This window comes from Corvus brachyrhynchos, unplaced genomic scaffold (genome assembly GCF_000691975.1).
Source record: "Corvus brachyrhynchos isolate BGI_N302 unplaced genomic scaffold, ASM69197v1 scaffold115, whole genome shotgun sequence".
Lineage (NCBI taxonomy): Eukaryota > Metazoa > Chordata > Aves > Passeriformes > Corvidae > Corvus > Corvus brachyrhynchos.
This window is the reverse complement of record NW_008239553.1, coordinates 9,281,317-9,305,538: the sequence shown is the minus strand read 5'-3', so window position 1 is coordinate 9,305,538 and position 24,222 is coordinate 9,281,317. Positions and strand designations below refer to the sequence as shown.

General features: G+C 39.8%; 1 protein-coding gene across 1 annotated transcript in view; it reads left to right on the top strand.

The window, feature by feature from the left end:
• LOC103620773 (cytosolic phospholipase A2 epsilon-like) overlaps nucleotides 1-24,222 on the top strand; it is a 24,925-nt gene extending 703 nt beyond the window's left edge. The window contains exons 2-20 of the mRNA XM_008639472.2: nucleotides 1,355-1,427; nucleotides 8,858-8,994; nucleotides 9,298-9,429; nucleotides 9,777-9,817; nucleotides 10,582-10,624; nucleotides 11,179-11,242; nucleotides 12,620-12,780; nucleotides 13,012-13,104; nucleotides 13,756-13,793; nucleotides 14,471-14,627; nucleotides 15,087-15,223; nucleotides 15,705-15,927; nucleotides 17,094-17,208; nucleotides 17,910-18,047; nucleotides 18,888-18,995; nucleotides 20,102-20,293; nucleotides 20,763-20,929; nucleotides 22,365-22,548; nucleotides 23,398-24,222. Of these exons, the coding sequence (XP_008637694.1) occupies nucleotides 1,355-1,427; nucleotides 8,858-8,994; nucleotides 9,298-9,429; nucleotides 9,777-9,817; nucleotides 10,582-10,624; nucleotides 11,179-11,242; nucleotides 12,620-12,780; nucleotides 13,012-13,104; nucleotides 13,756-13,793; nucleotides 14,471-14,627; nucleotides 15,087-15,223; nucleotides 15,705-15,927; nucleotides 17,094-17,208; nucleotides 17,910-18,047; nucleotides 18,888-18,995; nucleotides 20,102-20,293; nucleotides 20,763-20,929; nucleotides 22,365-22,548; nucleotides 23,398-23,636 (2,442 nt within the window). The 3' untranslated portion in view covers nucleotides 23,637-24,222. The remainder of the gene's footprint in view (nucleotides 1-1,354; nucleotides 1,428-8,857; nucleotides 8,995-9,297; nucleotides 9,430-9,776; nucleotides 9,818-10,581; nucleotides 10,625-11,178; nucleotides 11,243-12,619; nucleotides 12,781-13,011; nucleotides 13,105-13,755; nucleotides 13,794-14,470; nucleotides 14,628-15,086; nucleotides 15,224-15,704; nucleotides 15,928-17,093; nucleotides 17,209-17,909; nucleotides 18,048-18,887; nucleotides 18,996-20,101; nucleotides 20,294-20,762; nucleotides 20,930-22,364; nucleotides 22,549-23,397) is intronic.

Genomic DNA, 24,222 nt, shown 5'->3' with positions numbered 1-24,222 from the left:
TTGGTGGGTTTTACTGGGAGGTTTTATGGGATTTGTTTGTCTCTTGTTGGTGGGATTTTTGGCTGGGGTTTTGTTGTTGTTTGCTTGATTTAGGTGGTGGCTTTTTGGTTTTTTTTGTCATTTAGAGCATTAAATGTGTAATTTTTCCTCCTTTTATTCTTTTAAGAAGGAAAATTACCTAGGGAAAAAAGTACCTCAACTTTAGTCCCTACATATTAAGTACCTTGTTTGTCTGATCCTTGCTTAAGATGAGAGGATGACAAAATCAAACCAGTTTCCTCACAGGTTTGTTAAATATCTTTCGGTAACCACTTTTAGGTTTAGGTGGTTTCCCAAAATCATAGAATCTTAAAAAGGCTTGGGTTGGAAGGAGCATTAAAATCATCCAGCTCCAACACCATCCCCAGGGACAGGGATATCACCCATTAGGCCAGGTTGCTCAAGGCCCCATCCAACCTAGCCTTGAACGTTTCCAAGGATGGGGCATCCACAACTCCTCTGGGCAACCTGTTACAGTGCTTCAGCATCCTCTGAGTAAAGAATTGCTTCCTAATATCTAATCTAAATATCTTCTTTTTTAGTTTAAAACCATTCCCTCTCATCCTATCACTAGCTGTGTAAAAAGTTGCTCTCCCTCTTGTTTATAAGCCCCCTCTAAGTACTGGAAGGCTGCAAATATTTCCTTCGATACATTCCTGAGAGTTTTAGTTAAGGAAGATTGAGTGAGCTGAATTATTCACAGAGAAATAATTACAGAGTTGTGGCTTTCACTCACTCCTCCTGAGAAGTTTGGGGTAGGTCTCTGGAAGGCACTTTCCAGGTCATTGTTTTTTAAAAGCCAGCACTGCTCCATATCAGACATAAGAATGTAATTATGTAGCTATAAATCAACTGATGAGCAGCATCATTACACCATGATATCATTATTAATTCCTGCCCTGCTAGATTGTTTGCTGTTTGTTGTGAAATATAGTGGATATATATGACATCCTGTGAATTTTCACAGACCAAGATGTGTGTCAGTTGTATTAATAACACAGCAAGGTTCTCTATCACACATTTCTCTGAGGTTGGGTTGCAAGAGTCAGATACTTGAGGGCTGACACAAGTTTCCTCAGTTGAGGGTTAGCACAAGTTTCCTCAGAATGAAAAATGGAGGACATCAGAGGTTTGGTCTGTGGCCACACCTGGCTAAAAACCTTCTGGGAAGAAGACAATGCACAAGGAGGAAGCTCAGTTTAGAAATGTTTTTGATGGTTGGAACTGAAACACTTAATTCAATTCTATCTCTGATTGTGCTTCTGTTCTTCCTTTTTGCACTCTCATCCCATGCATTTTGTGTGCTGTTCAACAGACAGAACCATCGCCATGCAACTTGCTCACCGTAAAAATCATACAGATGAAAAATGCCAGAAAGGCAGACTTGTGTGAGTATCTTTGCTGTATACCCCTGGAGCATCCTCAGGCTTGTAAAACTACTCTGAATATATCAAGTGTCACAAACACTACAGACTATTTATAAAAGGAGAGAGATGGAAGATGTGTGATCCTGGTATGCTGAAGATGAGGTAACACAGAAGATACTATTTTTTGTTTTATCTTTGTTGATATAACACTGAAGTCTAGCCACCAGTTGTAATGCAGAACATGTTTTTATACAGAATGCATAAAATATTTCCCACCTGAATCTGTAAATAAATGTTCTTCTAGTCACAGGAAAGATTGCAATAAGAACTTTCTTTCTATGGTTCCTTCTTAAAGTCTACCCTGTCCATTGTGTAACCCTGGGCCTATCAAAGAGTATTCGACGTGAGCTCAGGAGTGCACACTTGACATCTCTTACAGATTATCAAATTTGATTCAGCAATAGGCATGGCTCACAGTTAGCTTTTTCTATTCTTAAATATTTTTACAAACTGCCCAGGAATTATAGTTACACAAATATTTATGAATGGTCCATAAGTACCTGAACTGCAAAACATTAGAAAAAACAGCTTGAATGACAACCACCTCCTCCTGTCTGAGGAGATGGCTGATTGTCTTGTGTCTGCTCATTTATACAAAGGTCTGAATGCAAAAAGTTTCTATATGAACAGGCCCAAGCTAAAGTTGTTCACATATAAAGATCCAGGACAAGAGATTTTTGTGCCTTTCCAACGTTATTTGCTCCAAGTTCTGCAACAGTTTGTCTAGAGACCAAAGGTATGCGAAGAAGAGTTTCTCACTGATTTTTATTGAAGAGCAGTAAGATGCTTTGTTGTTGATGAATGTATGGGGAAGAAGAATCCATATGAACCTTCCCACTGGACTACTACTACAGTGTGGAAACCATATTTGAAGCTCAGTTATAGTCTGGAGAGAAATCCCTTCCTACAGCTAAAACCTATTTGAATGTACAAATGTGGATGCTGAACTGAAAAAAGAAGTGTGGAAAACTGCAACCCTTAGATATCTCCCTACATAATGATGTTTTATTAAAACATCTGCATGATAATGAATTTACCAAACTTCCTTTCTAACTTTTTCTCATCTAGATCAATGCTTTTCATTTTCATCTTTAAGCTGGTTTTGTTCTGAATGGAGTTTATTATGTTTTGATGCTGTCCTATTCAATACTAGAAAGTTTCTCGGGCATGGGACTGGTAGTGAAATGCTCAGCCTTTTCTGCTTCCCAGTCCAAGCTGTGTCCTGCCAGCCCATAAAGCTTTCTAAAGGAGCACTTTGAATGACAGAGGTGATTTTGGAGGGGAAAAAGTTTTGCATGAAAAAACCAGGACAAATACTTGCAAAAGGTGAATGCTTTGCTTTTTTGTGGACATTCATCACGCAGGAAAAGAAAATCGTATCAGTCAGGCAGCACTGCCTTGCTTATGTTTAAATGTTGAATCGAGTTTTGACTGACAGCTGCTTAATTCCAGTAACACTTGATTTTACTGAGTGTGACATTTGTCAGCTGTATTTATCAGTAAGATTTTCTTTTAAGCTGTTTGAGGACATATTTTTCTATGCAGACAGACTTGTAGAAGTCACAGATTTCAATGACAGGCTCTTTATCATATGAAAAAAACCTATATTTCAAAAGTCTAAATGAATTAATTTAACCTCTGCTTAACTTTGCTGACAGTGTAAAAGCTAGTGCAAATTGCATGTTCGTAACTTTAGAGGCCTTCCACTGAGAAGCAGCAAAATGGGAGTCTTGAGATAAAAAAAAAACGAACAAAATTTTGCTGGTTTGTGTAAAACCAGGGGAGTATTGTTGAGTTGATTCAGTCACCTTTACAGTTCCCTAAAGATTAGCTTGACACCGCTTTACAAACTCAGAAGCATGTGTCCTCCATCACCAGCAAAGTAGACTTCTGTATAGGACCATTTTCCTAACACTGATTTTTTTCTCATTCTTTCTTTTCTCAGCCCTGTTGTTATTACTTTCTTTTTCCTGCAAACTTTTATAGATAGAATAAGTTGGCAAGTGTCACCTATTTTTCTTTTACCTTACTGACTTTTGACATTTAAAATCAGCTTCTTCTATCTCTTGCCTATTGTGTCTAACCTTGCACTAGGTTTCTGTAGAGTTTTCAGATCACTTTGTCTAATACTCATCTAGTGCTTGAAAGGTCTCCCAACGTGGTGCTGCAGGTTAACTTCATTATTAGTCTATCTGCTCCATTTTCCAGGTAATGGAGATGGGAAAATTAATCCAGAACAAGAGAATCTCAAAACCTCACTAACATCTCTTATGCAATATATAGTAAAAGACCTTTAATGGGAGTTCAGTGCATAAGAGAGTATTTTTAAATAAGATAATTTAAAGTGTTTAATTCTGCTTTTTAAACCCCGAATCTTTCTAATGTACCCTTCCCACTGATCCTTCGGTGTGTAATTTATAAGACTAATTTCCACTTGTGTATTAATGCATATCTGATATCCTTGATAACACATGTGAATTTAGTGCCTTGTTTGTGTTCTCCACATTCCCCTTTCTCACTGAGCACACCCACATCCTCATCAGGCTCACTGGGCTTCTTGATATTCCCGGACCTGTGATTGCTTGCCAGTTCCCAGATTTGGGTGTGTCCCCCATAAGCATCCTGACACCCTAATGGGGTAAGACTTGGATGTGCATCAGTCCAACCCACCCTTAAAAACACAGCTTTGTCTGCTGAGAATTTTCAAATTTCAAGATCAACTGCTCACCTTGGGCAACCACCATAGCTCTGGAACAAACAGAAGGATGTGGCTTTTCACAGCATGAGGTTCAGCTTGGGAATTCCCCATGGCAGGAGATAATGAATGCCAAAAGTTTATGCAGGTTTCAGGCAGAGTCTGGACAAGTTCAGAGAAGAAAAAAATATCATGTTAAAGTAGAATCAGGAAGCGTGTATCTTAAATTTTGAGGGCTGAGAGAGCATTAAATGATGTTTTCTCTCTTATACTCCCCTTAGACACCCATCTCTAAATGTGATGCATACTGTCCTCTGGCACTGATGTCCTTCCTTGATAAGACCAAAGGTCTTTCCCAAAAAAAAAAAAAAAGAAGTCAAAGAGACTAAAGAATAAGATACTGCAGAGAAGTTAAGTCTTTGAGTGGAACTAGCAAATGGAAAAGCAAGGAAACAGAGTGTTAAGGGTTAAACAATGTGAAAGTATAGAGTTAAAAATATTCTTAATCATTTGCTTAGTAAGACTACGATATTTTTTAAGCTTTTACAATTTTTTTTTAAACTATGCTTTTTAATTTTGGAAACTTCAAATTTTGGATTTTTTTATATAAGACATAAATTTGGGTACTATCCTTTATAAAATTATTAACTATGTTTTATATTTTTAACAGAACTTTTTTTAATGGAATTGCAGTAGCAATTCTGCCACATATGAGATCAATTCATGTAAAATTCCCTTGAGATCCTGAAAAGAAATATAGTCAGTGAAATACATTATTGTTTGAGGAACTGTTTTTCACCACGATACTTATTGCAGGAACATGCAGACTTCCTCTGGTGTTCTGTCCCCGCACGGTTGTTATTGTTTCATTGTTATTTATTGTTTACTTCACCATTTAAGCAGTTGCAATTACGCACCAGCAGCCTATTGTTCTAGGTGCTGCATGAAATACGGTTATAAAATCAGAGGATGTGGACTGATGAAGGCCAACAAGGAAGGTTGTTTAGCAACATCTCAACAAAGGGGTGTTTTAGGGAGGGATGTAAATGAGACTCTTAATACTGATTTAGTGATACTTGTAGGGTGCTCCACCCAGTGTGAAGGGCTGGGTGGGAGAAAGTGTGAAAGCTTTTTCTTGAAGTTTACCTATTAGAAGATTAATATTGAATGCTCCCTGGGGACAGGCACTGATCTCCTTGGACAGAACAAATTCTGATAATCTGACTGTAAATAGCCTTTTGGAAGGCCACAGAAGAAGCCCACATTCTTATTTAAAAAAGAATATAAGAAGTTTCAATGACATCAATTATCTAATATTCTACCCTCTAGAAGACAGCAGTGCTGACCTGTCCACCCGCCCTCAGCCAGATACCTACTCAGCTATGAAGTGGGGGAAAAAGAAGAAAAGTACTTCTCTCAGCTGGTGTTGATAGCTTGTATTTTGTGGCTTGGCTGGATCCAAGTGCAGGGTGACCAGGTCAAGGAGATGCTCTGGGCAAACAGTGTTTGAGACCATATTCTTGGTTCAGCACAACAAGAAAAGACTATACCATAAGTGTCATGAATAATCTACCTTCCAGAAACAGTGAGGAGCTAAAGGCAGTCCATGAGGAGAAGGATGCTCAAGGCTTCTGCCCAGGTTACAGGCAGGCTGAAGGTTGCAGCTGTTAACATCAAAAAAGGAGATGGAATTAAAATTAAAATGGTTTAGCTCTGCTTGAATTTGAGCTCTCTATGAGGCAGGTGAGATTTCAGCTCGAGCCAGATGAGCAGATGCCCTGCTCTTTGGGATACAGCATGGGGCTATGGCTGTGGTGTTTTTTAGCATGGGTCATGTTGTTGTAATGCTTCCTAATGGTAAAGCACAATTAAGATCCAGTCCTGCCTGCTATTATCGTGGAAGATAATTAGACACTTAGTGTAATAACTGGACGAAGAGACTGTGCTTTCATAAATACCTGCTGCCACACCTGCTTTTGGCCGGATATTGCCCCACAGAAATACCATGGCTGCCATCCCAAGCATGTTTGACAGCTGTTCACGTGTCGTGATCGAGGGGAGAGACCCAACAGGTCACTGGTGTGATGCTGTGCTGTGTGTATCTTGTGAGAGTGTAGTTGCTGTAGTTAGGTGGTGGTTAGGCTTAAGTACCAGGGTGATGGGGGTTTGCTTGCACGTGGCTGGCAATGGGAACCTCATACGTGTGCATGCACAGGCAGTGGGATATTGCAGGGAGACCGACCAGGCAGGGCACAGGGTAGGCTGAAGAGTGCCATTTCACACATACCTGCTTATAGCTGGAGGTGGTCAGGCAGAATACCGGACTGAGGTATCAGAGATGTGTAAAAAAGTTTCCTGGGTGTTGTAAATGCTTCCCTCTTAACACCTGGAAAATACTTTACAAACAAGAGGTAGTCAGCTTTAAGAGGACATTTCTGGAAGTGCAAAGGGCATCACCAAACACATTTTGAAGATGGGAAGAGGGAAGCATGCTTGTTTAGTGGCTGTGTCAGAAGTCTCCCTGAGAAAGTCAGAGATCTGAATGAGAAGTCAGGGCTCTGATGTCTGACAGGTAGTTATTTCTTAAAGGTGTATGATACAGTGTGGTAACAGACAGTGATTACTTACAGAGAAAAAATAATTGATGGAGTTTCCAAATAAGACTTTGTTCTTTGCAACAGATGAAGTCAGAGCATGTATTACTAATTGGGAAATGTCAGCAAAATAAGCTTTTGTTCACCCATAGACCTACCCATTTGGATCCTTCTGATCCTTCTCCTAGTGGGGACAAGAGCCAACAGCAATCTGCGCTGATATCAGTCTGGGCTTCCCAAGAGCCAAAAGAGATTTTTATGTGGACATTTCCTGTATGCACACAGAATTTTGGGAGCTATTAGAATTGTTAACAGCTCAGCTGATTTCTATGTATTTTGATGGTTTTTTTAGAAATCATATCTCTTAATATGACAACTACTTCATCAGTCAAAGTTACTCTTCTTCCATTCAGAGTTACTCAGAAAAGATGACTTAAGCCTCAGAGAAGTCAGAGGAGAAAATAAAGGTTGATTTTGTTAATCCTTGAGTTACATGTGGGGAGTCAATAATGGGCCAAGTCAATTATTTTGTGTTTCCCAAAGTCCAGTCTGCCAATAAAACTGAGCGTGACAAGACTTAGGCCTATTCAGATGCTGTTCAGATGAAGGTGTGTCTGTTATGTGATGGCAGGAATGGTTGAGTACATGGCATTACAAACAGAGGAAATACAATTGTACTAATGGGATTGGCATTTATGGCAATACTCCCCATTGCTATCTTTGGCACTTGTGTAGGTTGTCATCCCTAACTAAGAGATCATGTTCTGTAGGGTGATCATCCCTGACTTTTGAGTGTGGGTCTACAAGCTTGTTAATCTAATGATTCATACTTGCCTTCTATTTCCTAGTAATGATGACAAATGTATTTGCAGGTAGATTATTCTGACCTCAGAATGAAAGTGCTTGTTGATGATGCAAGCATTGCAGACTGCTGCTAACCACTGTTTCCCACTAAAAGCTCCTATGATGGATTTGTAAAGCCACAGTTTACAACTGGCCTCTTCAGCTGAGAAAGGAAAACAAAAACACTGAATATGCCCTCCCTACATCTGGTAACATTAGAATTCATAGGTGAAATTTATGACCTGAACACACATCGAATGGAAACCACAGAGCAATGCAATTTTGTGCAGAGAAGCAATGTCAGCTCACTCTGTGCTGGGAACAGCAGACAAGCTTTCACCTGCACATGAAGTGTTGCAAATACCTTTGCCACCCTGGCTGAGGCACAGAGATGCAGGTGAAAACAGTGACATTAAGAAATACCCTTTTTTTATACAGCTTTATTGCTGAAAACTCTGCCCCAGTATAGCTGCTTCTCAGAGCAAATGTTATCTATCAAACTGTTCAACCTTTCAATGCTTTTCTTATAATCTTCTTCACAGAAGATTAAATTCAACTAATTTCATCTCCACAGGTGATTACTCTTTTCTTGAATTTTTTTTCTTTATATTTTTTTTTCTTGAAAAACTGTGTTGTTGAGTGTTTCCTTCTTTAACTTTCATAAGGGAAGAAAGTTAACTGAAAGCAGATGCCTTTGTAGAAGATGTGCCTTCTGTAACAGCAATTTGGCTTCATGGCAACCTTCAATGCAATGAGCTCTTACCTCCTCCACATTGGCAGCCAGAGGTCCTAGAGAAAAGAAATGATGCTCAGACAGTAGACAAGACAGAACTTACAGCCAGAGTTACTCTAGACATATAAAGGCATGTTCATGCTTACCTGTAGAAGCCCCAGTGTGTAGTAGCTGGGCTCTGTCCATGTGCAGCCCCTGTCACAGCTGCTAATGTCCACGGTGCCCAGCTCCGTGAGGCCGCTGTGTTTATGTGCCCCAATGTGTATGGATGGCTCTTCAGCAACACAACTGAGTATTTTGAATATTTTTTTTCTCAGGAATTGAAAAAGAAGTAGTTCTCAAGAAAAGCACACTGACAGGCATTCACAATAGTAAAGCAAGATGGTTGTCTAGCAGCAGCTTGATGGTACTGAACTCTGTGTATTGCTTTGTGTACAGAGCTAAAAATGCACACAGGGCACCACCTGACAGGGAACTAGATTGTTTCATTGGTCTATTGCTTTCCTGCTTTCCCTGTCTTTAACAGTAAGTCAGTCTGATTGCTACGTGAGCCTGAGCCTGCCAACAGCTTCAGTGCAGCATTTCCGCACCAAGACTGTGAAGAACAACAAGAACCCGACATGGAACGAGACCTTCCATTTCACAATTCAGAGCCAGGTTAAGGTAAGAATGCAGATACCTCCAGCAGCTATTCTTACCAAGCATACCATATAGTCCTTCCACTCCACGGGTCTTTCTGAGTTCCCTTGCGAAGTATTCACACTCTCTTACTGTACCTATTTAGATTTTCATGGTTTGATAAGACTGTATCTGCCTGCATGTAAGACTGTCAAATAGAGTACACAGAGACCAACTGCAATGTTTTATTTTTTCATTCTGGAGCTTCTTTCCCAAGGTTCTTCAACTCAAATGAAATATCTGTAACATGTTATATTTGTTAAACCTTTCATATTTATTTTTCCCCAGAACATTCTAGAGCTTAAAGTGTGTGATGAGGACAATATAACTCAAGATGACCATCTCCTCACTGTTTTCTTTGACGTCTCCAAAATCCAGCTTGGAGAAAATATTCAGCTAAGTTTCCAGCTGAATCCACAGGTATGGATAAAAACCAAAGACAAAGCAAAGAGGGTGTGGTCAGTGAGAATATGCTTATGTGGAGAGCACACCAAAAGGGAGCAGCCACCAAGAGGCCCTGCAGTACGTATTCCACTTGTCCTGCAAGGCCTACACTAGGAGTCTGCTAAATTAATGGATAAGATGCTAGAAGAATATGATACTAGAAGTATAACACATACAACATGAAGGAAATTAAGTCTGTGGCATGTGCAGTAACAAAAGGTGGACACTGGTTTATAGAGACCACTGAAGAGCATAGATTCCTGTACGGTATCTCTCTTCACAGGAGACCAACCTGCAGTGACTGCCTTTATTTTCTTTTGCAGGGAAAAGAGGAGCTGGAGGTTGAATTCACAATGGAGAGCAGGTGTGTAAGATGAAATAGGTGGAGGTATAAGATGGAAATACAAGGTTACTACTACAAATCAATTCACACTTGCAGCCCCTTAACACTGTCAACATCTGAATAAAACAGAAGCAAGCACGGGTGCTGGTGGGAGCATAGAGACATCCCTGATGGCAGTTGCTCACCAAGCTGAAAAGCACATTCTACATAGGAGGAAGTTTTAAGTTTCCCCTATTGTTCCTTAGTGTGGGATCCCAGATGTTTAGTCTGTCATAAGAGTATTTTCTTTCTGTGTTTCTTTGCTGACTGTACAGTTAATGGAGAGAATAAGCATGTAGATCAGTCCTAGTGCTGCTGTGGATTTTTAAGGCAAATGGTATTTTTTCCCCTTTTTTTAATGGCATGTTGGATGAATTCACCAGCTTTTTAGCTCTGATGCCACAGGTTTGAACTGAACAATTTAGGGCAATACTGTAATTATGCCATTCCTGTGTAAATTTTCTTCAGTGTGTCAGAAAATGACCCTGTCTGATACAGTGATGAGTTCCTCTGTTTAGCAGATGTCCACAAACGTTTTAAAGTCCAGACTCTAACCTGTGAGAGACAAACTGGATTGAATATGCTGGAATATGTGGAATTTCTGATGCTGTTTGTCCATGCTGCTTGTCCAAAGATGGACTTTTAAAGATAAAGATAATGTAATAATGCTTAAAGAAGAATCAAGAAAAGGAGAAAAATAAGAATGTGCTGATTTTGAATTGATTGTTTTCCATTTTGTCTTTCAGTCCAGATCCTCCTGAAAACATTGTTACTAATGGAGTTCTAGTGGTAATTTTTATTTGATAATCCTTTCCCCTGCTGTATAGGAAAGCATGTTGCAAAGCTGGTGTTAAAGGTACCAGGCCATGTGGTGGCATGGAGGCATTGACCAAGACACAGTTGGTGTTGGCATTGGCTTTCCCCTGTGCTCCCAGCTAGAGACTCACACTGGGAGAGGTGAAAGCTGTGAAGACTGTGAGCTGCTGCCAGTGCTCACCTAAACTGAGCTGGCCTCTGGGGTATGACATCCCTCCCTCTGCTCAGGGAGAGCTCGGAAACCTGTTTGGAGAGCCTCCTCCTGTGGCTGATCCTCCTCCCCCCCCACTGTTGCAGGCAGAGCAAGAAGATCCCTTCTCTTTCCTCATCCCTATGCATTCTGCTATTTCCCATGGGAAAGTCCAATGCCATCTCCCTAGACCTAGTAGCGGGGTTGCAGGCTGGCACCACCTGTCCCCTGAGGTGCATGCCCCAAGACCCTGTGGGCATGTGTCCAGTGGACTGGATGAGGCAGAGCTCTCCTGATAGTGAATGCCTTTGTCTCTTGCCCTGCTTGTCTCTTGCAGTCCCGTGAGGTTTCCTGCTTGGACGTGCAGGTGAATGATGGGAGGCTGAGGAAGGACACTATGGGTGAGCATTGCACTGACTTATGGAGCAAATCAGGTTGCCACTTAATGGCAGAAACACTCAGTGTTTTACACTTGAACATCCTGGTTTAAAATTATTTACAATACAAGACAAAATCTGACTGATGCCAGTGGCCTGTGCAGGAGGTTGTACATGATAAAAAATACTCAGATTATTCCTGAATGTGGTGAGATAAGCATGTGGTATCATTTCCCCACAAAATATTTTTCTCTGCAGTAACATCTTGCCAGATACTTAAAATTTTCCAAAGCATTTGTGCAAGGAATTGATGTTTATTGGGTCCTAAACTGAAGCTAACTCCTGTTGTTTCTGGATTCTGGGACAAAGAAAATGGTCAGAATGAGAATTGGGCCTATTTTACCATCTAACTTCCTAAAATTTCTTTAAATATAACAATACAAAATGCCATTAGGTGAAAAACAGGACACAGTATATTAACAAAGACGTTTGCTGCACACTTAAAGCAGTATGTCACTGCCATGTCAAGCCCATACTTGTGGAACTGTGTGCCTCCTAGGCAGTTTTTAAAGTGTCTTGTCCTGACATCTCATGATGACCCCAATCCAGCACACTGCTTAAGCACCTGGATGATCCAGTTGAGCTCAGCTGTCACAGAGAAAAAGTTTGCTAGATGTGACTGAAAATGCTTAAGTCAGGTAATTCTTTTGAAGGCTGACTACATAATTTGGAGTGTGTATCTTTACAGAATATATTTCATCTTGAACCTTGTGGGTTGATATCTTTCTATATAAAGACCATTTTTACTTACTTGAACAGACATATCTGATGCTTTTTACATGAAAGGAAAAAAATCACTAGACATGGCTTTGTAAGTGCCAGAAGTATTTCAAAAGAAATATTACAGGTTGAAGGAAAGAGAAACATGACAGAGGGACTGAGATTTAAGTGATACCAAAGAGAACTGTGGTCTGATACAAAAACCCCATGTTTTTCCTGAAAGTCCAAAATTTTCAAAGTATCTCAGCAACAAGACAGTATGTAATACTAAAACATTATTCTAGTGTAATGATAAGGTATTTTTCACATTTCAGACTTTCAGAAGAGAGTGTCCCCCCAAACTATTATTGGCTGTGAATCATTACCTAATGATCAGAGCTGTAGTCTCAGCTATCAGAAATATATCTAAGTGCAGTGGTACTATAGGAACAATCACTATATGGCATGTTCTGTATACCACCTCTAAAACTGCAACCCCCAGATAAGTCAGTCTATTTATTCTTCCTATAATTTGCGTAACAAAATGACATCGTTACTTTAGAAAAACATTTATTACATTACTGTGCAAACAAATTATCCCCATTTTTTGAAGAACTTAAGTTTGAAACACCTTTGCTTCAGAGAGAAAGTTTGCATTGACTGTGGACGGGTCGTACGAAGGAACCCAGACGCACACGCTGAGCTCCTGCCTGTGTGCGGCGTCCCCAGCCAGGTTCCACTACATCAAGTACAACCAGTCGGCGCTCACTGTGGCTCTGCCGCGGCGGAGGCGGCTCAGCAGGGTACGTGGGCACCACTAACAAGGGCTCTGCGGTGTGCATTCCATTGGGGACCTCTAACGCCCGAGTGTGTGTGCAGGTCTGTGTGTACTGGGAATTGGTAAGTGCATGTATGTGAGACAGGGGAGACTTTTACCTTTTTTTCCTTTTTTACCTTTTTTAAACTTTTTTTCCTCCTTTTTCTTTTTGTAGAAAAGGTAACTTATTTATTTTTTGTCTTACCATTTCTTTCAGTCTATATCAAGTCAAAATGAAAGGGATATGAATGAATCTGTGATTCTACCTCTGAACTCGCTTCCTATACAAGAGAAAATAACAATAGGAGAGGTGAGAACAAGTCTTTCTTAACAGTAAACAGCCCAACACACATTCAGTTTGGTGGATGATTAGTCTTAGAGCTCAGTGATTCAGTTCCTGCCAGACATGAAGCATGACTACAGTGTAAGGTGTGAATGACAGTCACTCTGCAATTATGCAATAGTTACTTTTTCTTTTGTTCTGCACGTGGTTCCAGGCATGCTCTGTGCAACCCTGTTCTGAGTTTAAACTAACTTCCTGAGGACATGTCTAATATGTAAGTTCATCACATAGTGTGCAAGCTAACAGTAATGGATATGACAATTAGGACTTGTATTTGCAAAGGGAATGCCTGAAGTAGAAGATAAAACAGAGATCATTCATATGTGTGTGGTTCAGATGTCCAGCTTTCAACAACCTTCCCAGATAATGAATGTTAAGCTATTAGAAGCTGAGGGGCCCTAAACCCACCTAGCTTATGTGAATGGCTTACTTTTATTCAACCCAGACTCTGCTGGAACTTGTGAAGGTCTCTCACAGTCCAGACCATTGCTGGCCAGATTCTCCAGCCACGTTGCTGAACTAAAAGATAGTGAAACTCAGACCCTAGATGGAGTGGGGGAGGAAGGCGCAGGAGTAACGACCTGAGCATGCTTACACTGTTTGTATTGTACTTTTCAGGACAGGACAATTGACTTGTACACAAAGGCAAATGAATGGTAAGTGAGTCTCCAGCAAGGCCTGATCTTGTAACTGGGATGCATCTGCTCCTACACAAAGCTCATTTGAAATCAGCAGGGGTCAATGCAGGCTCAATTGGGAGCAGATGTGTGAGTTCATTACTGGGTTGTAGGCTTCTATTTGTGAGGTTCTCCTTTTAAATTGATGGCAAGTTAAATCATGGATCTCCTGTCCTCCAAATATCCAAGCTGCTAGTGCATCTCAGCAAAAGGTCTTGATCTGTGCGCACTACTATGCCCACAGATGGAAAGACCAGCTCCACAAAGAAATCAAATTTCTGAATTATATAAACAAAATAACTTCAAGGCATAGGTAGCTGTCTTTCTAATCTCACAGCTGCAGTGCCTGTTAAGTGGTTATGTAGTTACAGGATGCATGGCAGCACTACTGAAACTTGAAAAATTAATTACATGAGCAAATAAAACCGGAAGTCTGTTGTAGATACCGTAACAGGACAGTGTGTTGTGATCTGCTCTGCCTTCCCATTTGCATCCTTGTTTCCAGCTACAGCAATTAGCAGAGGCCTGTCTGCGCTGTTGTTGATTCTCATTTATTACATTATACTGTCCCCAAACTGGTCTGTAAACACACATAAGCACAGCTGGAGTTGTCCACAGTGACTAATAATATAACAATATCTGTGCCCTGGTCTCAGGACTCAGGGTCTGTGTTTCAGGCCAAGAAACCTTGATGCCCGCCTGGGGTTTGACCTATGCACAGATGAACAGAATTTCCTGCAAAACCGAAAGAAGGTAGTTGCTGCTGCACTAAAGGATGTTCTTCATCTGGAGGAAGATCTGCAGGAGCATGAGGTAACCAGTTAAGGGCACTGCTGGAGGATTTTTCTCTCTCCTTTCCCTCAAGCCTGGAGATGAGGGATGATTTTTTTACCTCTATCTGGATAAGGAATGAGGACTGTTAATACCAGCTTGTCCTCCAGGGCACTTTGCTGCTCAGCTAGAGAGTTCAACTGTCTGTTTAGATGAGCAAAATCTCTGTTTCCACTCAGCTTACAAGTGAACCATTTGAAGATGTTTCAAACCAATAGTTTGGTCTGTGTTTCTTAAAAATTCTCCCTGAAGTGCCAAGACCTAGTATATTCCACAGGGATGTATAGCATAGAGCAATGTTGCTTTATCTCTTAATTTATGTGTTTTATTTTACTAGTGTCTGGATACTGCTTTTGTGTTTCTGTAATATTTTGACATTATTTGCACCTTAATGCCACTCTTTCATCTATGATTTCTGCTCTTTTTTTTGGTGTCAAACAGGTGCCTATAGTGGCTGTGACCACAACAGGATGTGGCATAAGAGCACTCACTGCCATGTATGGCAGCATTTTGGGTCTCCAAAACTTGCGTGTTCTGGATTGTGTTTCATACATCAGTGGTTCGTCTGGCACAACATGGTGAGGAGTCATTTTGATACTGTTGTTTGGATCTTGTTGTGTTAAGAAAAGTCCATGTTTTATCTTAGTTTCCGAAAGGGTAAAGGTGATCAATGGAGTTATTACTTCCATCTTTGGGCTATGAATGCCAAGGTTACCTGTGAAAGGACTACTGTGCATCATGACCTATCCCTAACCAAAAGAGGAGACTTTGTTGGAAGTGTAAACATCCTTAATCCTATGCAAACTGGTCCTTTATTGTTATTTACTGTTTGACAGAAACAGCATTGACAGCTAGTGTAGCTGCTTGTGTTGGATCTCAGATGAAGTGATTTTTGACTGGTTGCCTTTAGACTTGCATTTCTGCTCAAAGAAAGCTCAAAGAGGAGAGCAACTAAAAGATAAAATGATAAGTGCCCAAAATTCTGCAAAGTGTATTCTCTGAGTTTTAAAAGCATCCTGTTCATTTTTCCCTGCATTCCATCATGTTTCCTGTCTCCAGGACAATGACAAAGCTATATGAAGATGCTGATTGGTCACGTAAGGATCTTGGGGAACTAATTATTGAAGCACGGAAGCAAGCAGCCAAGTGCAAGATGGGGGCTTTTTGCTTGAAAAGTCTGAGGAATTATTACAGAGAACTGAGCCAAAGGACCCAAGCAGGACATAAAACCTCTTTTATTGATCTGTGGGGGCTCATGATTGAAGCCATGTTAAATGATGGGGTAATGTCTACACATCTTTCTTCTCATAAAGTTGTTGACTTAATATTTATGACCATTGCAAGAAACTAGAGCCCTAGGAAGAGACACCTGGTCAGTAACACTGTATTTGGTCCACAGCAGAACACCACTTATTTACATTAATAACTTGGAGACACAGTGTATGTCTACACTGGAGCCTGAAGTGTGATTGAATGTAGCAGAAATGCTCAGGCTAGCTCTAAAGTAACCAGAATGATGATTAACACTACAGCTGTGCAAGAAATTTTTAAGGTTCTTAGGTGTTTTTTATAGCCCTATGCTTTTATCTCTCCACTGCTGCATTATTTGCACAAGCTGCACTCATAACTTGAATGTACTGCAGATGTACCCTTTACATCCAGCTGTTTGTGACTTAGTGATAAGGAAGTATATAGATCCAGAGCTGGTGAGATATAGTAGCTGCAGTGGGTGCCTTTCAGCCACTTTGAATTTGACCTCTCAGGATCTTCAATTTCTAATTTTATTGTAATGATACAAGCAAAAACATTCCAGATTTTCTCCAGACTGGTGATAGCTGGAGAAAAAGCTATTTTATTTCAAATTTCTGTAAGCATGGTTTACATTTTGTCTAGATGAAACAGAAAAATTAAATACTCTCATATCATATTTCACAAAGTGTTTCCAGCCTCAGTGCTACATAGCAAAATTTGCTAGAATTTAATTTGGCCAAAGTATACTCAAAATCTCCATTTCATGTGTATGTTTTTAGTATTGGACAGCTCAAGAACTTTTCCTCTGTGGAAGTTAACTTTCAAAGCAGTATTTAAAAAAAGAAATCTTGATTAGAAGGGTCATTAACATGCTGCCTTGAAGAACTCGTATGATAAACAGATGAAGTATATGGTAACAGCTTTATTACCCAGATATGCCATATATTTTAACTTACATTTAACCATACAATATTAGAACAAAATGTGAAGTGATTCATTGCTGTCATTGTATATTGAAAGCAGAACACGGTTGGTTATCTTAACAGAAATGGTTCCTGCTTTCTTGTCCTCTGTTATTCAAGGACATGGAAGTAAATTTAGGAGCAAATTCAGGAAAATTGTCTTAGACTTTATAAGATAATGTCTTTAAGGAACTGATTATAATCTAACTCTTTGGGGTTTTTTTTCCAAATCCAGAAAAGCCACCACAGACTTTCTGATCAACGTCAGGCAGTGAACCAAGGTCAGAACCCACTGCCCATCTACCTTGCTCTTAACGTCAAGGACAAAGTTGCCACCAAAGACTTCAGAGGTAATGTTTGAATTCTGAAAAAGAGCTATATTTTCACCCAGGGAGATACATTGTGGGGACACATCATAAATAATGATGAATTGTTTTAAATTCTCACTCCAAGGCCAGAGAAATAGTGTTCAGAAATGTAAAGAGTAACTGGGTTGGCACATGATACACGTCAAGAGTTCAGTATTTTACAAGATCTCTTGGCATATGATTGTGTATTTTCAGGTATTTACTTCAGACTAATAATACAATATAATTCTGTAGCACAGTCTCAGAAATTATATGATTTCTTAAAGAAAGTGATTCATTAGATCTTTAAGTTTACTTAATATATGTTTTGGTCCATGACGGGAGTTGGAACTACATGATTTTTAAAGTCCCTTTCAATCCAAACCATTCTATTATTCTGTTTTTCATAGTTGGCTAAAGGCAATAGAAGACAATGTGTGTTTTAGTCCACCTTCCATGAGAAAACTTTGTACTCACTAGATAAAAAAAAAGAATTAAAATTTTCCCCAGCCCTGACATTGTTCATTCACATACCTGCGCACAGTGTGACAGCTGATTCAGCAGTGGCTGTTGGCAGGGTTTGCTCAGGACATGTGCTAAGCCAGTTTTCTTGTGAGAACCAATGCCTGAAAGGCTTATTCCAAGCCTAACAACCGGACTATTTTCTGTAGTGGCGTTAACCTTGTTGGTGCATGTATTGGCAGAGTGGGTGGAGTTCACACCATATGAGGTGGGCTTCCTGAAGTACGGCGCCTTCATTCGTGCTGAGGATTTTGGCAGTGAGTTCTTCATGGGTCGCTTGATGAAGAAACTCCCTGAGTCACGAATCTGCTTCATGCAAGGTAACTCACGAAGCTGGGGGAGTGACAAGATTTTAACAGAAACATTAATGAGTCAGGAACGCACCCCCAGAAACCGGCTGTCAGCAGGAGGCAGCAGAGGTACTGGGTCAGTCAGCTGACAGGCTCCCCAGGGAAGTGGTCGCAGCACCAACCCTGCCTGAGTTCAAAAAGAGTTTGGACAATGCTCTCAGGCACAGGGTGTGATTCTTGGGGTTGTCCTGTGCAGGGCCAGGAGCTGGCTTGATGATCCTTGTAGATACCTTCCAACTCAGGATGTTCTATGGTTCTGTGTTTCCTGAGACTCATTCAACTGCCCTTGCCAGCAATGGTGGTTTTATCATTTGGTCTAAGATAAAAATAAACTAAAATGACAAAGAAGTTGTCATGTACCTTTGTGACTGCTTTTGAAGCATCATCATTTCCTGTAGCTTGCAAAAACTTTTCAAAGTTGGAAATGTATGACACTCTGTGGAAGCCAAATAAAAAGTTGAAAAGAAATCAGTGGGACAAGAGAGAAGAGAATCAGAGAAGCAGCTGGCTGAAAATATTTCTTTATCAAAGGAAAAAGGAAATGAAAATAGCAACATGGCAGCTGAAAATAAAATTAAAAAAAAAAGTTCCAGGTAACCAGGTAAAACATGGTGAGAGGGAAAAGACTGAGTTTTATTCTGAAATAAGTTTACCTTTGGAGTCTGGCACTGAAATAGATGCCTGAACGTCTGCAAAAATTTGATAGAAATACGAAAAAGTTAGAGAAGAGCTGGGGAAGGAGCAGAAGGCAGTTTTAAAAGAACTTGTGTTTACATCTGCATTGCTTATTATACCTCTCCCACTTTCTAGGAATGTGGAGTAGTATCTTCTCCAAAAATCTCTTGGATGCCTGGCACGCAGCTGACAATTCAGAGGACTTCTGGAACAGGTGGACCCAAGACAAAGTGACTGAAATAGGTAAACCAAAACACCTTCCTCCAGGCCCCTCTGACAGGGTAACTGCACTCACATTTCCCATTTTTTAAGCTTTTCTGTCATCCTGTTTCTCTCAGTCTCTGGGTATGGAACATACCAAAAAAATTAAGTTATTTGATTTTATTGAATAGGCAGTGGTTCGCTAGTGAGATTGTGACAAGAAGGAAAGGCACCATCAGACAGGCCTTGATGTAAAGGAGATAGGGATGGACACATAAGGTGGTCCCTAAAGTATTGTGTTTAAAAGGCTTGGAAAGAAACACTTCTGTCAAAGCCTCATGTCATCTGTTTGTTAGCCAGAAAGAAGCTTCACTGTTTCCATTTCAACATCTCCTTGCCCTGAACAGCACATCCGTCCCTCAAAATCTGACTAAACTGAAAGACTTAGTAGACATCAAAGTCAACGTAGTGGAGATCTTACACCACCTGAGAGAAACAGCTCCAAACTGAAAGACCATTCCTTGAAAATACTCATGAGCATCTTCATGATAAAATTCAAGAAAAGCCAGTGAACAGACTTGGGTCCCATTTCTGTGGACTATGTTTTCAGAAAAAACCCGCCAAAGTCTTATGTTTGAGTTTATATAAGTAATTTGCAAGTTTTGTTGAATTCAGGTGTCTACACCTGAACCAAATAGGACAAACTGGCTTTTTAAAAGTAAAAATATTTAGTTTGAAAGCAAAATGCTAAAATTTTTCTATGCTTTTCAAAATAAGCTTTAAATTTAACCTACATGGAATCGAAAAGCAGTAATCCCTTAAAATGTATTAATAAAATTATTTCCCCTGTTTGTTGTTTTCTTGGAGAAGTGAATTATTTCAGTGTGTATCCAAACCATACATTTTTATGAGAAAAATGTTCTTTTAGTCATGTGTAACCAATCAGAGTTTAGAAAACACAAGTAAGTTTATACTTTTGTCATTAAATTAACTGGAACTCATAGCAGATCATAGGGAAAATAATGCAATGCTGAGCTGTGAACACATGATTACAGAAGACTCATTGACCCTTTCTCCTCTTTGTGTCTTGCCTCTTCTTAATTATGGTTGTAATTCAATGTAATGCCATTTATGCTGTGTATCTCTAGAGGAGCAACCAGACCTGCCTGAGAAGCCATATGAAATGGCTACATGTGTTTTCACTCCTACAAGCGGCCTCTCCACAACGCTCCGGGATATCCTGACGGATCGCCCTGCCGTCTCCAAGTACCACAACTTCCTAAGGGGCTTCCAGATGCACAACGAGTACATCCAGCACGAACATTTCATGAAATGGAAAGGTGTGGATGGCTCTCCTGCCTACATGTCTCATTGGGGTAGGCACAGGGGCTGGGAATTAGCGAGGGACGTTTGCATGTCCTGAAGAGAACTAAGCAGGTTTTGTGGTTACCTGTTAGCGTTCACTGAGAGGAGGGAGAACGAAGGAATTCCTCACACCTTTCACTTTCACTAACACAAATGTTCAATTATTGGGTCATTGGGTATTCAAAGTCCTCACAGGAATAAAAATTGCTAGGGTTTGGGTTCTGCACAAAGTCAACATCTGCATAGGTTTTGGTGCAGTTCATGGGTTTAGAAACACCAACAAAATGTGAGTGGAGAGGCTGAAGGAGCCTTAGGATTGCTGCATGCTACCCTAAAGCCAAGGGGAGATACTGCATGGGAGGGGAGCTCACCTTCCTTTTGCTTTCTAACTTGACAGATGTCTTTCTGCAGTTTGCTAATAGCTCTGAATCTTCCACTCTTTAGACACTTTGCTAGACACCTCTCCTAATGACCTGAGAGGCAGCTCGGAACACCTGGAGTTGGTGGATGCAGCTTTCTTCTTTGAAACCAGTTACCCGCCCCTTATGAGACCAGAGAGGAAAGTGGATGTCATCATACACTTAAATTACACAGGTGGATCGCAGACGTTGGTGAGAAGTCTCAAAACTGTTTTTTTTTTCCTAACAGCTTTTGCTTTGCTTTGCACAACTTTCAAACAGATGTCTCTGAAACATGGAACTTAGTGGAATTTAGTAACATTCTGTTTTCAAACCTTAGAAGAAAAAGGGAAATTTCTAGAGGGGAAAATATGTCTATTTTTCTCAAACTACTTTTGAAATATCCCTAAGTTCTTCACCAGTGAAATACAGACAGGCAAAGTGAAGTTAAGAAAGTCAAGCTGCAACATCTATTATAGTCTTATATATAATATTTAATAGCACAAATATAGCCAGGAAACTTTTGTGATCCAAGTGCTGAATTTAATCTGCATTTTGCTTTTAAATGTAAGATTTTTTTTGCTTTTTTATTTTAATGTTAATTTTCTAGCTGTCCAGGAACAGCCTAGTGAGTAATGAATTTCTTAATCTTTATTTTTATCTCTCTTAATAAATATATTCTTTCTCCTTAAATAGTGGACTTGGAGCAAGGTATCAAATGCATTTACTATGTTTGCAGAAATCTGATTTGATTAAAATGGTTATATAGATTTTGAAAGCAGTATTTACCACATATATAGACAGTTTTAGACCTCAAAATACAGACTTGAAACTGTAAACCTGTCCCTGTGGGACACCCCAAAACCCACAAGGTTCAGTGGTTAAGGTTCTCTCCGTTTTTCAAGTGGAAGACATTGCAATGGTGCAATTTCACATGAAAAATACTTGTCTTTGTACTTCAGTGGAAATGATAATATCTTCTACTATATTTCTTTCTAGTATTCTGAAATCTTTTGGAAATACTTAATTCAAAATGAGGTGGTACTTTTTTGTTAGATAATTTAAAAAAATTGGTCATCACAAATGAGCTTTCTGATGAATGTTTTTAGTGCTATATTTTGAGGTCTAAAATATGTTATTTGAAAATCTCATGTTATTTCTAAAATTCAAAGTTACAGATATGGGTAGGTTGGTCTCTAAACCCTGCTGAAGTTTATTGAGGTCAACTCACGAGTTATCCTGCTATATAAACAGACAATGGGACTGGGAATCCTACTGTCTTGGACTGCAAATTTAGTTTTGTTTACATCCACATTTTTTCTGACTTAGTTCTCCTTTAATTAATGGTCTATAACATGGTTTGAATTTATCTGTTCTGTTCCTATATCATATTCCCATTTTAGAGACATGCCTTAGTACAGATTTAAACTCTCTTTACCATCTTGATATTAGGTATTTTCCTGGAAAACTATTTCCAAATGGCTCCTCAGGCAACTGAAAACCAGTCCTTGGGTCTGCAGGTGTCCGCATTATTTCTGGGTGTCTGCCTCTCAGTCTGTTTTGTGCAACTTTGCATGAACTACTGGGCTTTGGCAGCAATCTGATCTTGGCTATCTTTTCTGTTCCCTGTGCTGCTGCTCTTGACCAGCCCTTGGAGCAGGCTTGCAGATACTTTGCAGAGCAGGAAATTCCATTTCCCTGCATTGGACTGATGGATGATGAGAAGAACCTGAAAGAGTGCTACATGTTCGATGGTGCAGACACCCCAGGAGCTCCTCTGCTGCTTTATTTTCCATTAGTGAACGACACTTTTCAAAGATATGTAGCACCTGGTAAGTTAACAGTACCCAGCTAACTTTATTGACTCAAGGAACAATCCCAATCCCACTCCCTGGGTGTTTTTTCCTCAACCCAATACAACCCCTCTTTGTTTGTTTGCTTGTTCATACTAGTGAATAGATTGCAAAACGGGATGATTCAAACTGTTTGCAAAATCTGGTGAAGTCTTGTGCATAATTTTATTTGTGTCTTGGTGCAATTCAGGGAAAGAAGAAATGTGTTCCTCAATTAGAGGAATGGAAACTAATCTCTTGTAATTTCCAGAAGTTTACTTTAGTGTATAGAAAAAACCATATTTTTAAAATTATGTGTGGTTTTATGACAGTCAGATCTAGGTGAGAATCACAGTGTAGAACAGTTCTGTGGAGGGTCACTGTGGCTTCTATTTAGACCATTTAATATGCTGGCTGAATATACTGGAATATCAAAGCAATAGTACATGAAGTGTCCTTCTGGATTAGTATTTGAGATGGAGACTTTGCTTTTAAGATCATTTCCAAGCCTACTAATATTCTGCTTCCTCCGGTCTTATATATCTCTATTGTTACTGGTTTGTGTTGTACTGAAGAACCTGTCTGGTAAGACTTGAGCACCAGTGACCATACAAAATGATGTGCCATGAGCTGGCCAGTAGACGGTGCTAATTGCAATGGAAATGACATTTAGCGACTTGTTTTTTATTCCAATAGGCTTTGTTCAGAAGTAGATTTTTCAGACATCATAGCACTGCACTTATCTTTATAGCAATTGCATCTGTGATCTCTCCAAGTTATTCTTGACCCATTCTATCAAAGTATCGTGTGAGGGACTATACAAACACATTTCTTATTTCCTCTTGACAGGCATGACACGTAGTGCTGCTGAAATGGAACAGGGGAAGGTTGATATCTCCAGTTTCTCCTCCCCATACTCAACCAGGGAGGTCTCACTGAAAGCAGAAGATTTTAACAAGCTTCTGAAGCTGACTAATTACAACATAATGAACAATGAGAACATGATTCTTCAGGCCTTGCGCATGGCTGTGGCACGAAAGAAACAAACCCTGAGCCAGCCAGCATCACAGGCACAGCCCTCTGCTTGAACAGCATTATTCTCTCCCTTACTAAGTATTTACCAAGACAGCACATACATGATAAACACTTCACCATATTGGCAGGGGCCATGTCTTTCTAAGTAACCTTCTTAATCTGATCCAGAGTTGTGGTATTAAACTCAGCAGTTTCTGTTAACACCATCTCACTGTTCAAAAGATGAAGATTCAGCTGTGTGTGATAGGGAAACAGCATTAGCTCTCTTTCGCTGCAATCTCTTATGGTCTTGGTGGCTAGTTCCTAATATTTTTTCATATGCAAAGTATTTTGGCATTTCACTGGGACTATTGGTAGCAAATCCATAAAGCCCTCTTCAGACACAGAAAGTGATGACCATGCAGTATCAATTTAAGACATTTTACTTTGTTTTGATAACCTGAATTAGATGGCCTTCTACCTTTAAAGATTTTGTTTCCCAGGTGCTTTTTTTTTGGTCATAAATCGTCATGAAATAAATATTTTATCAAGGATGTTTGATTTTTCATATTTGTGTTGGATAACAGAGATATGGATCAGTAGCCATTTAGGTCTTTGATGACACCTGTTCTTATCAATTAAATCAAGTGTACAAATTTG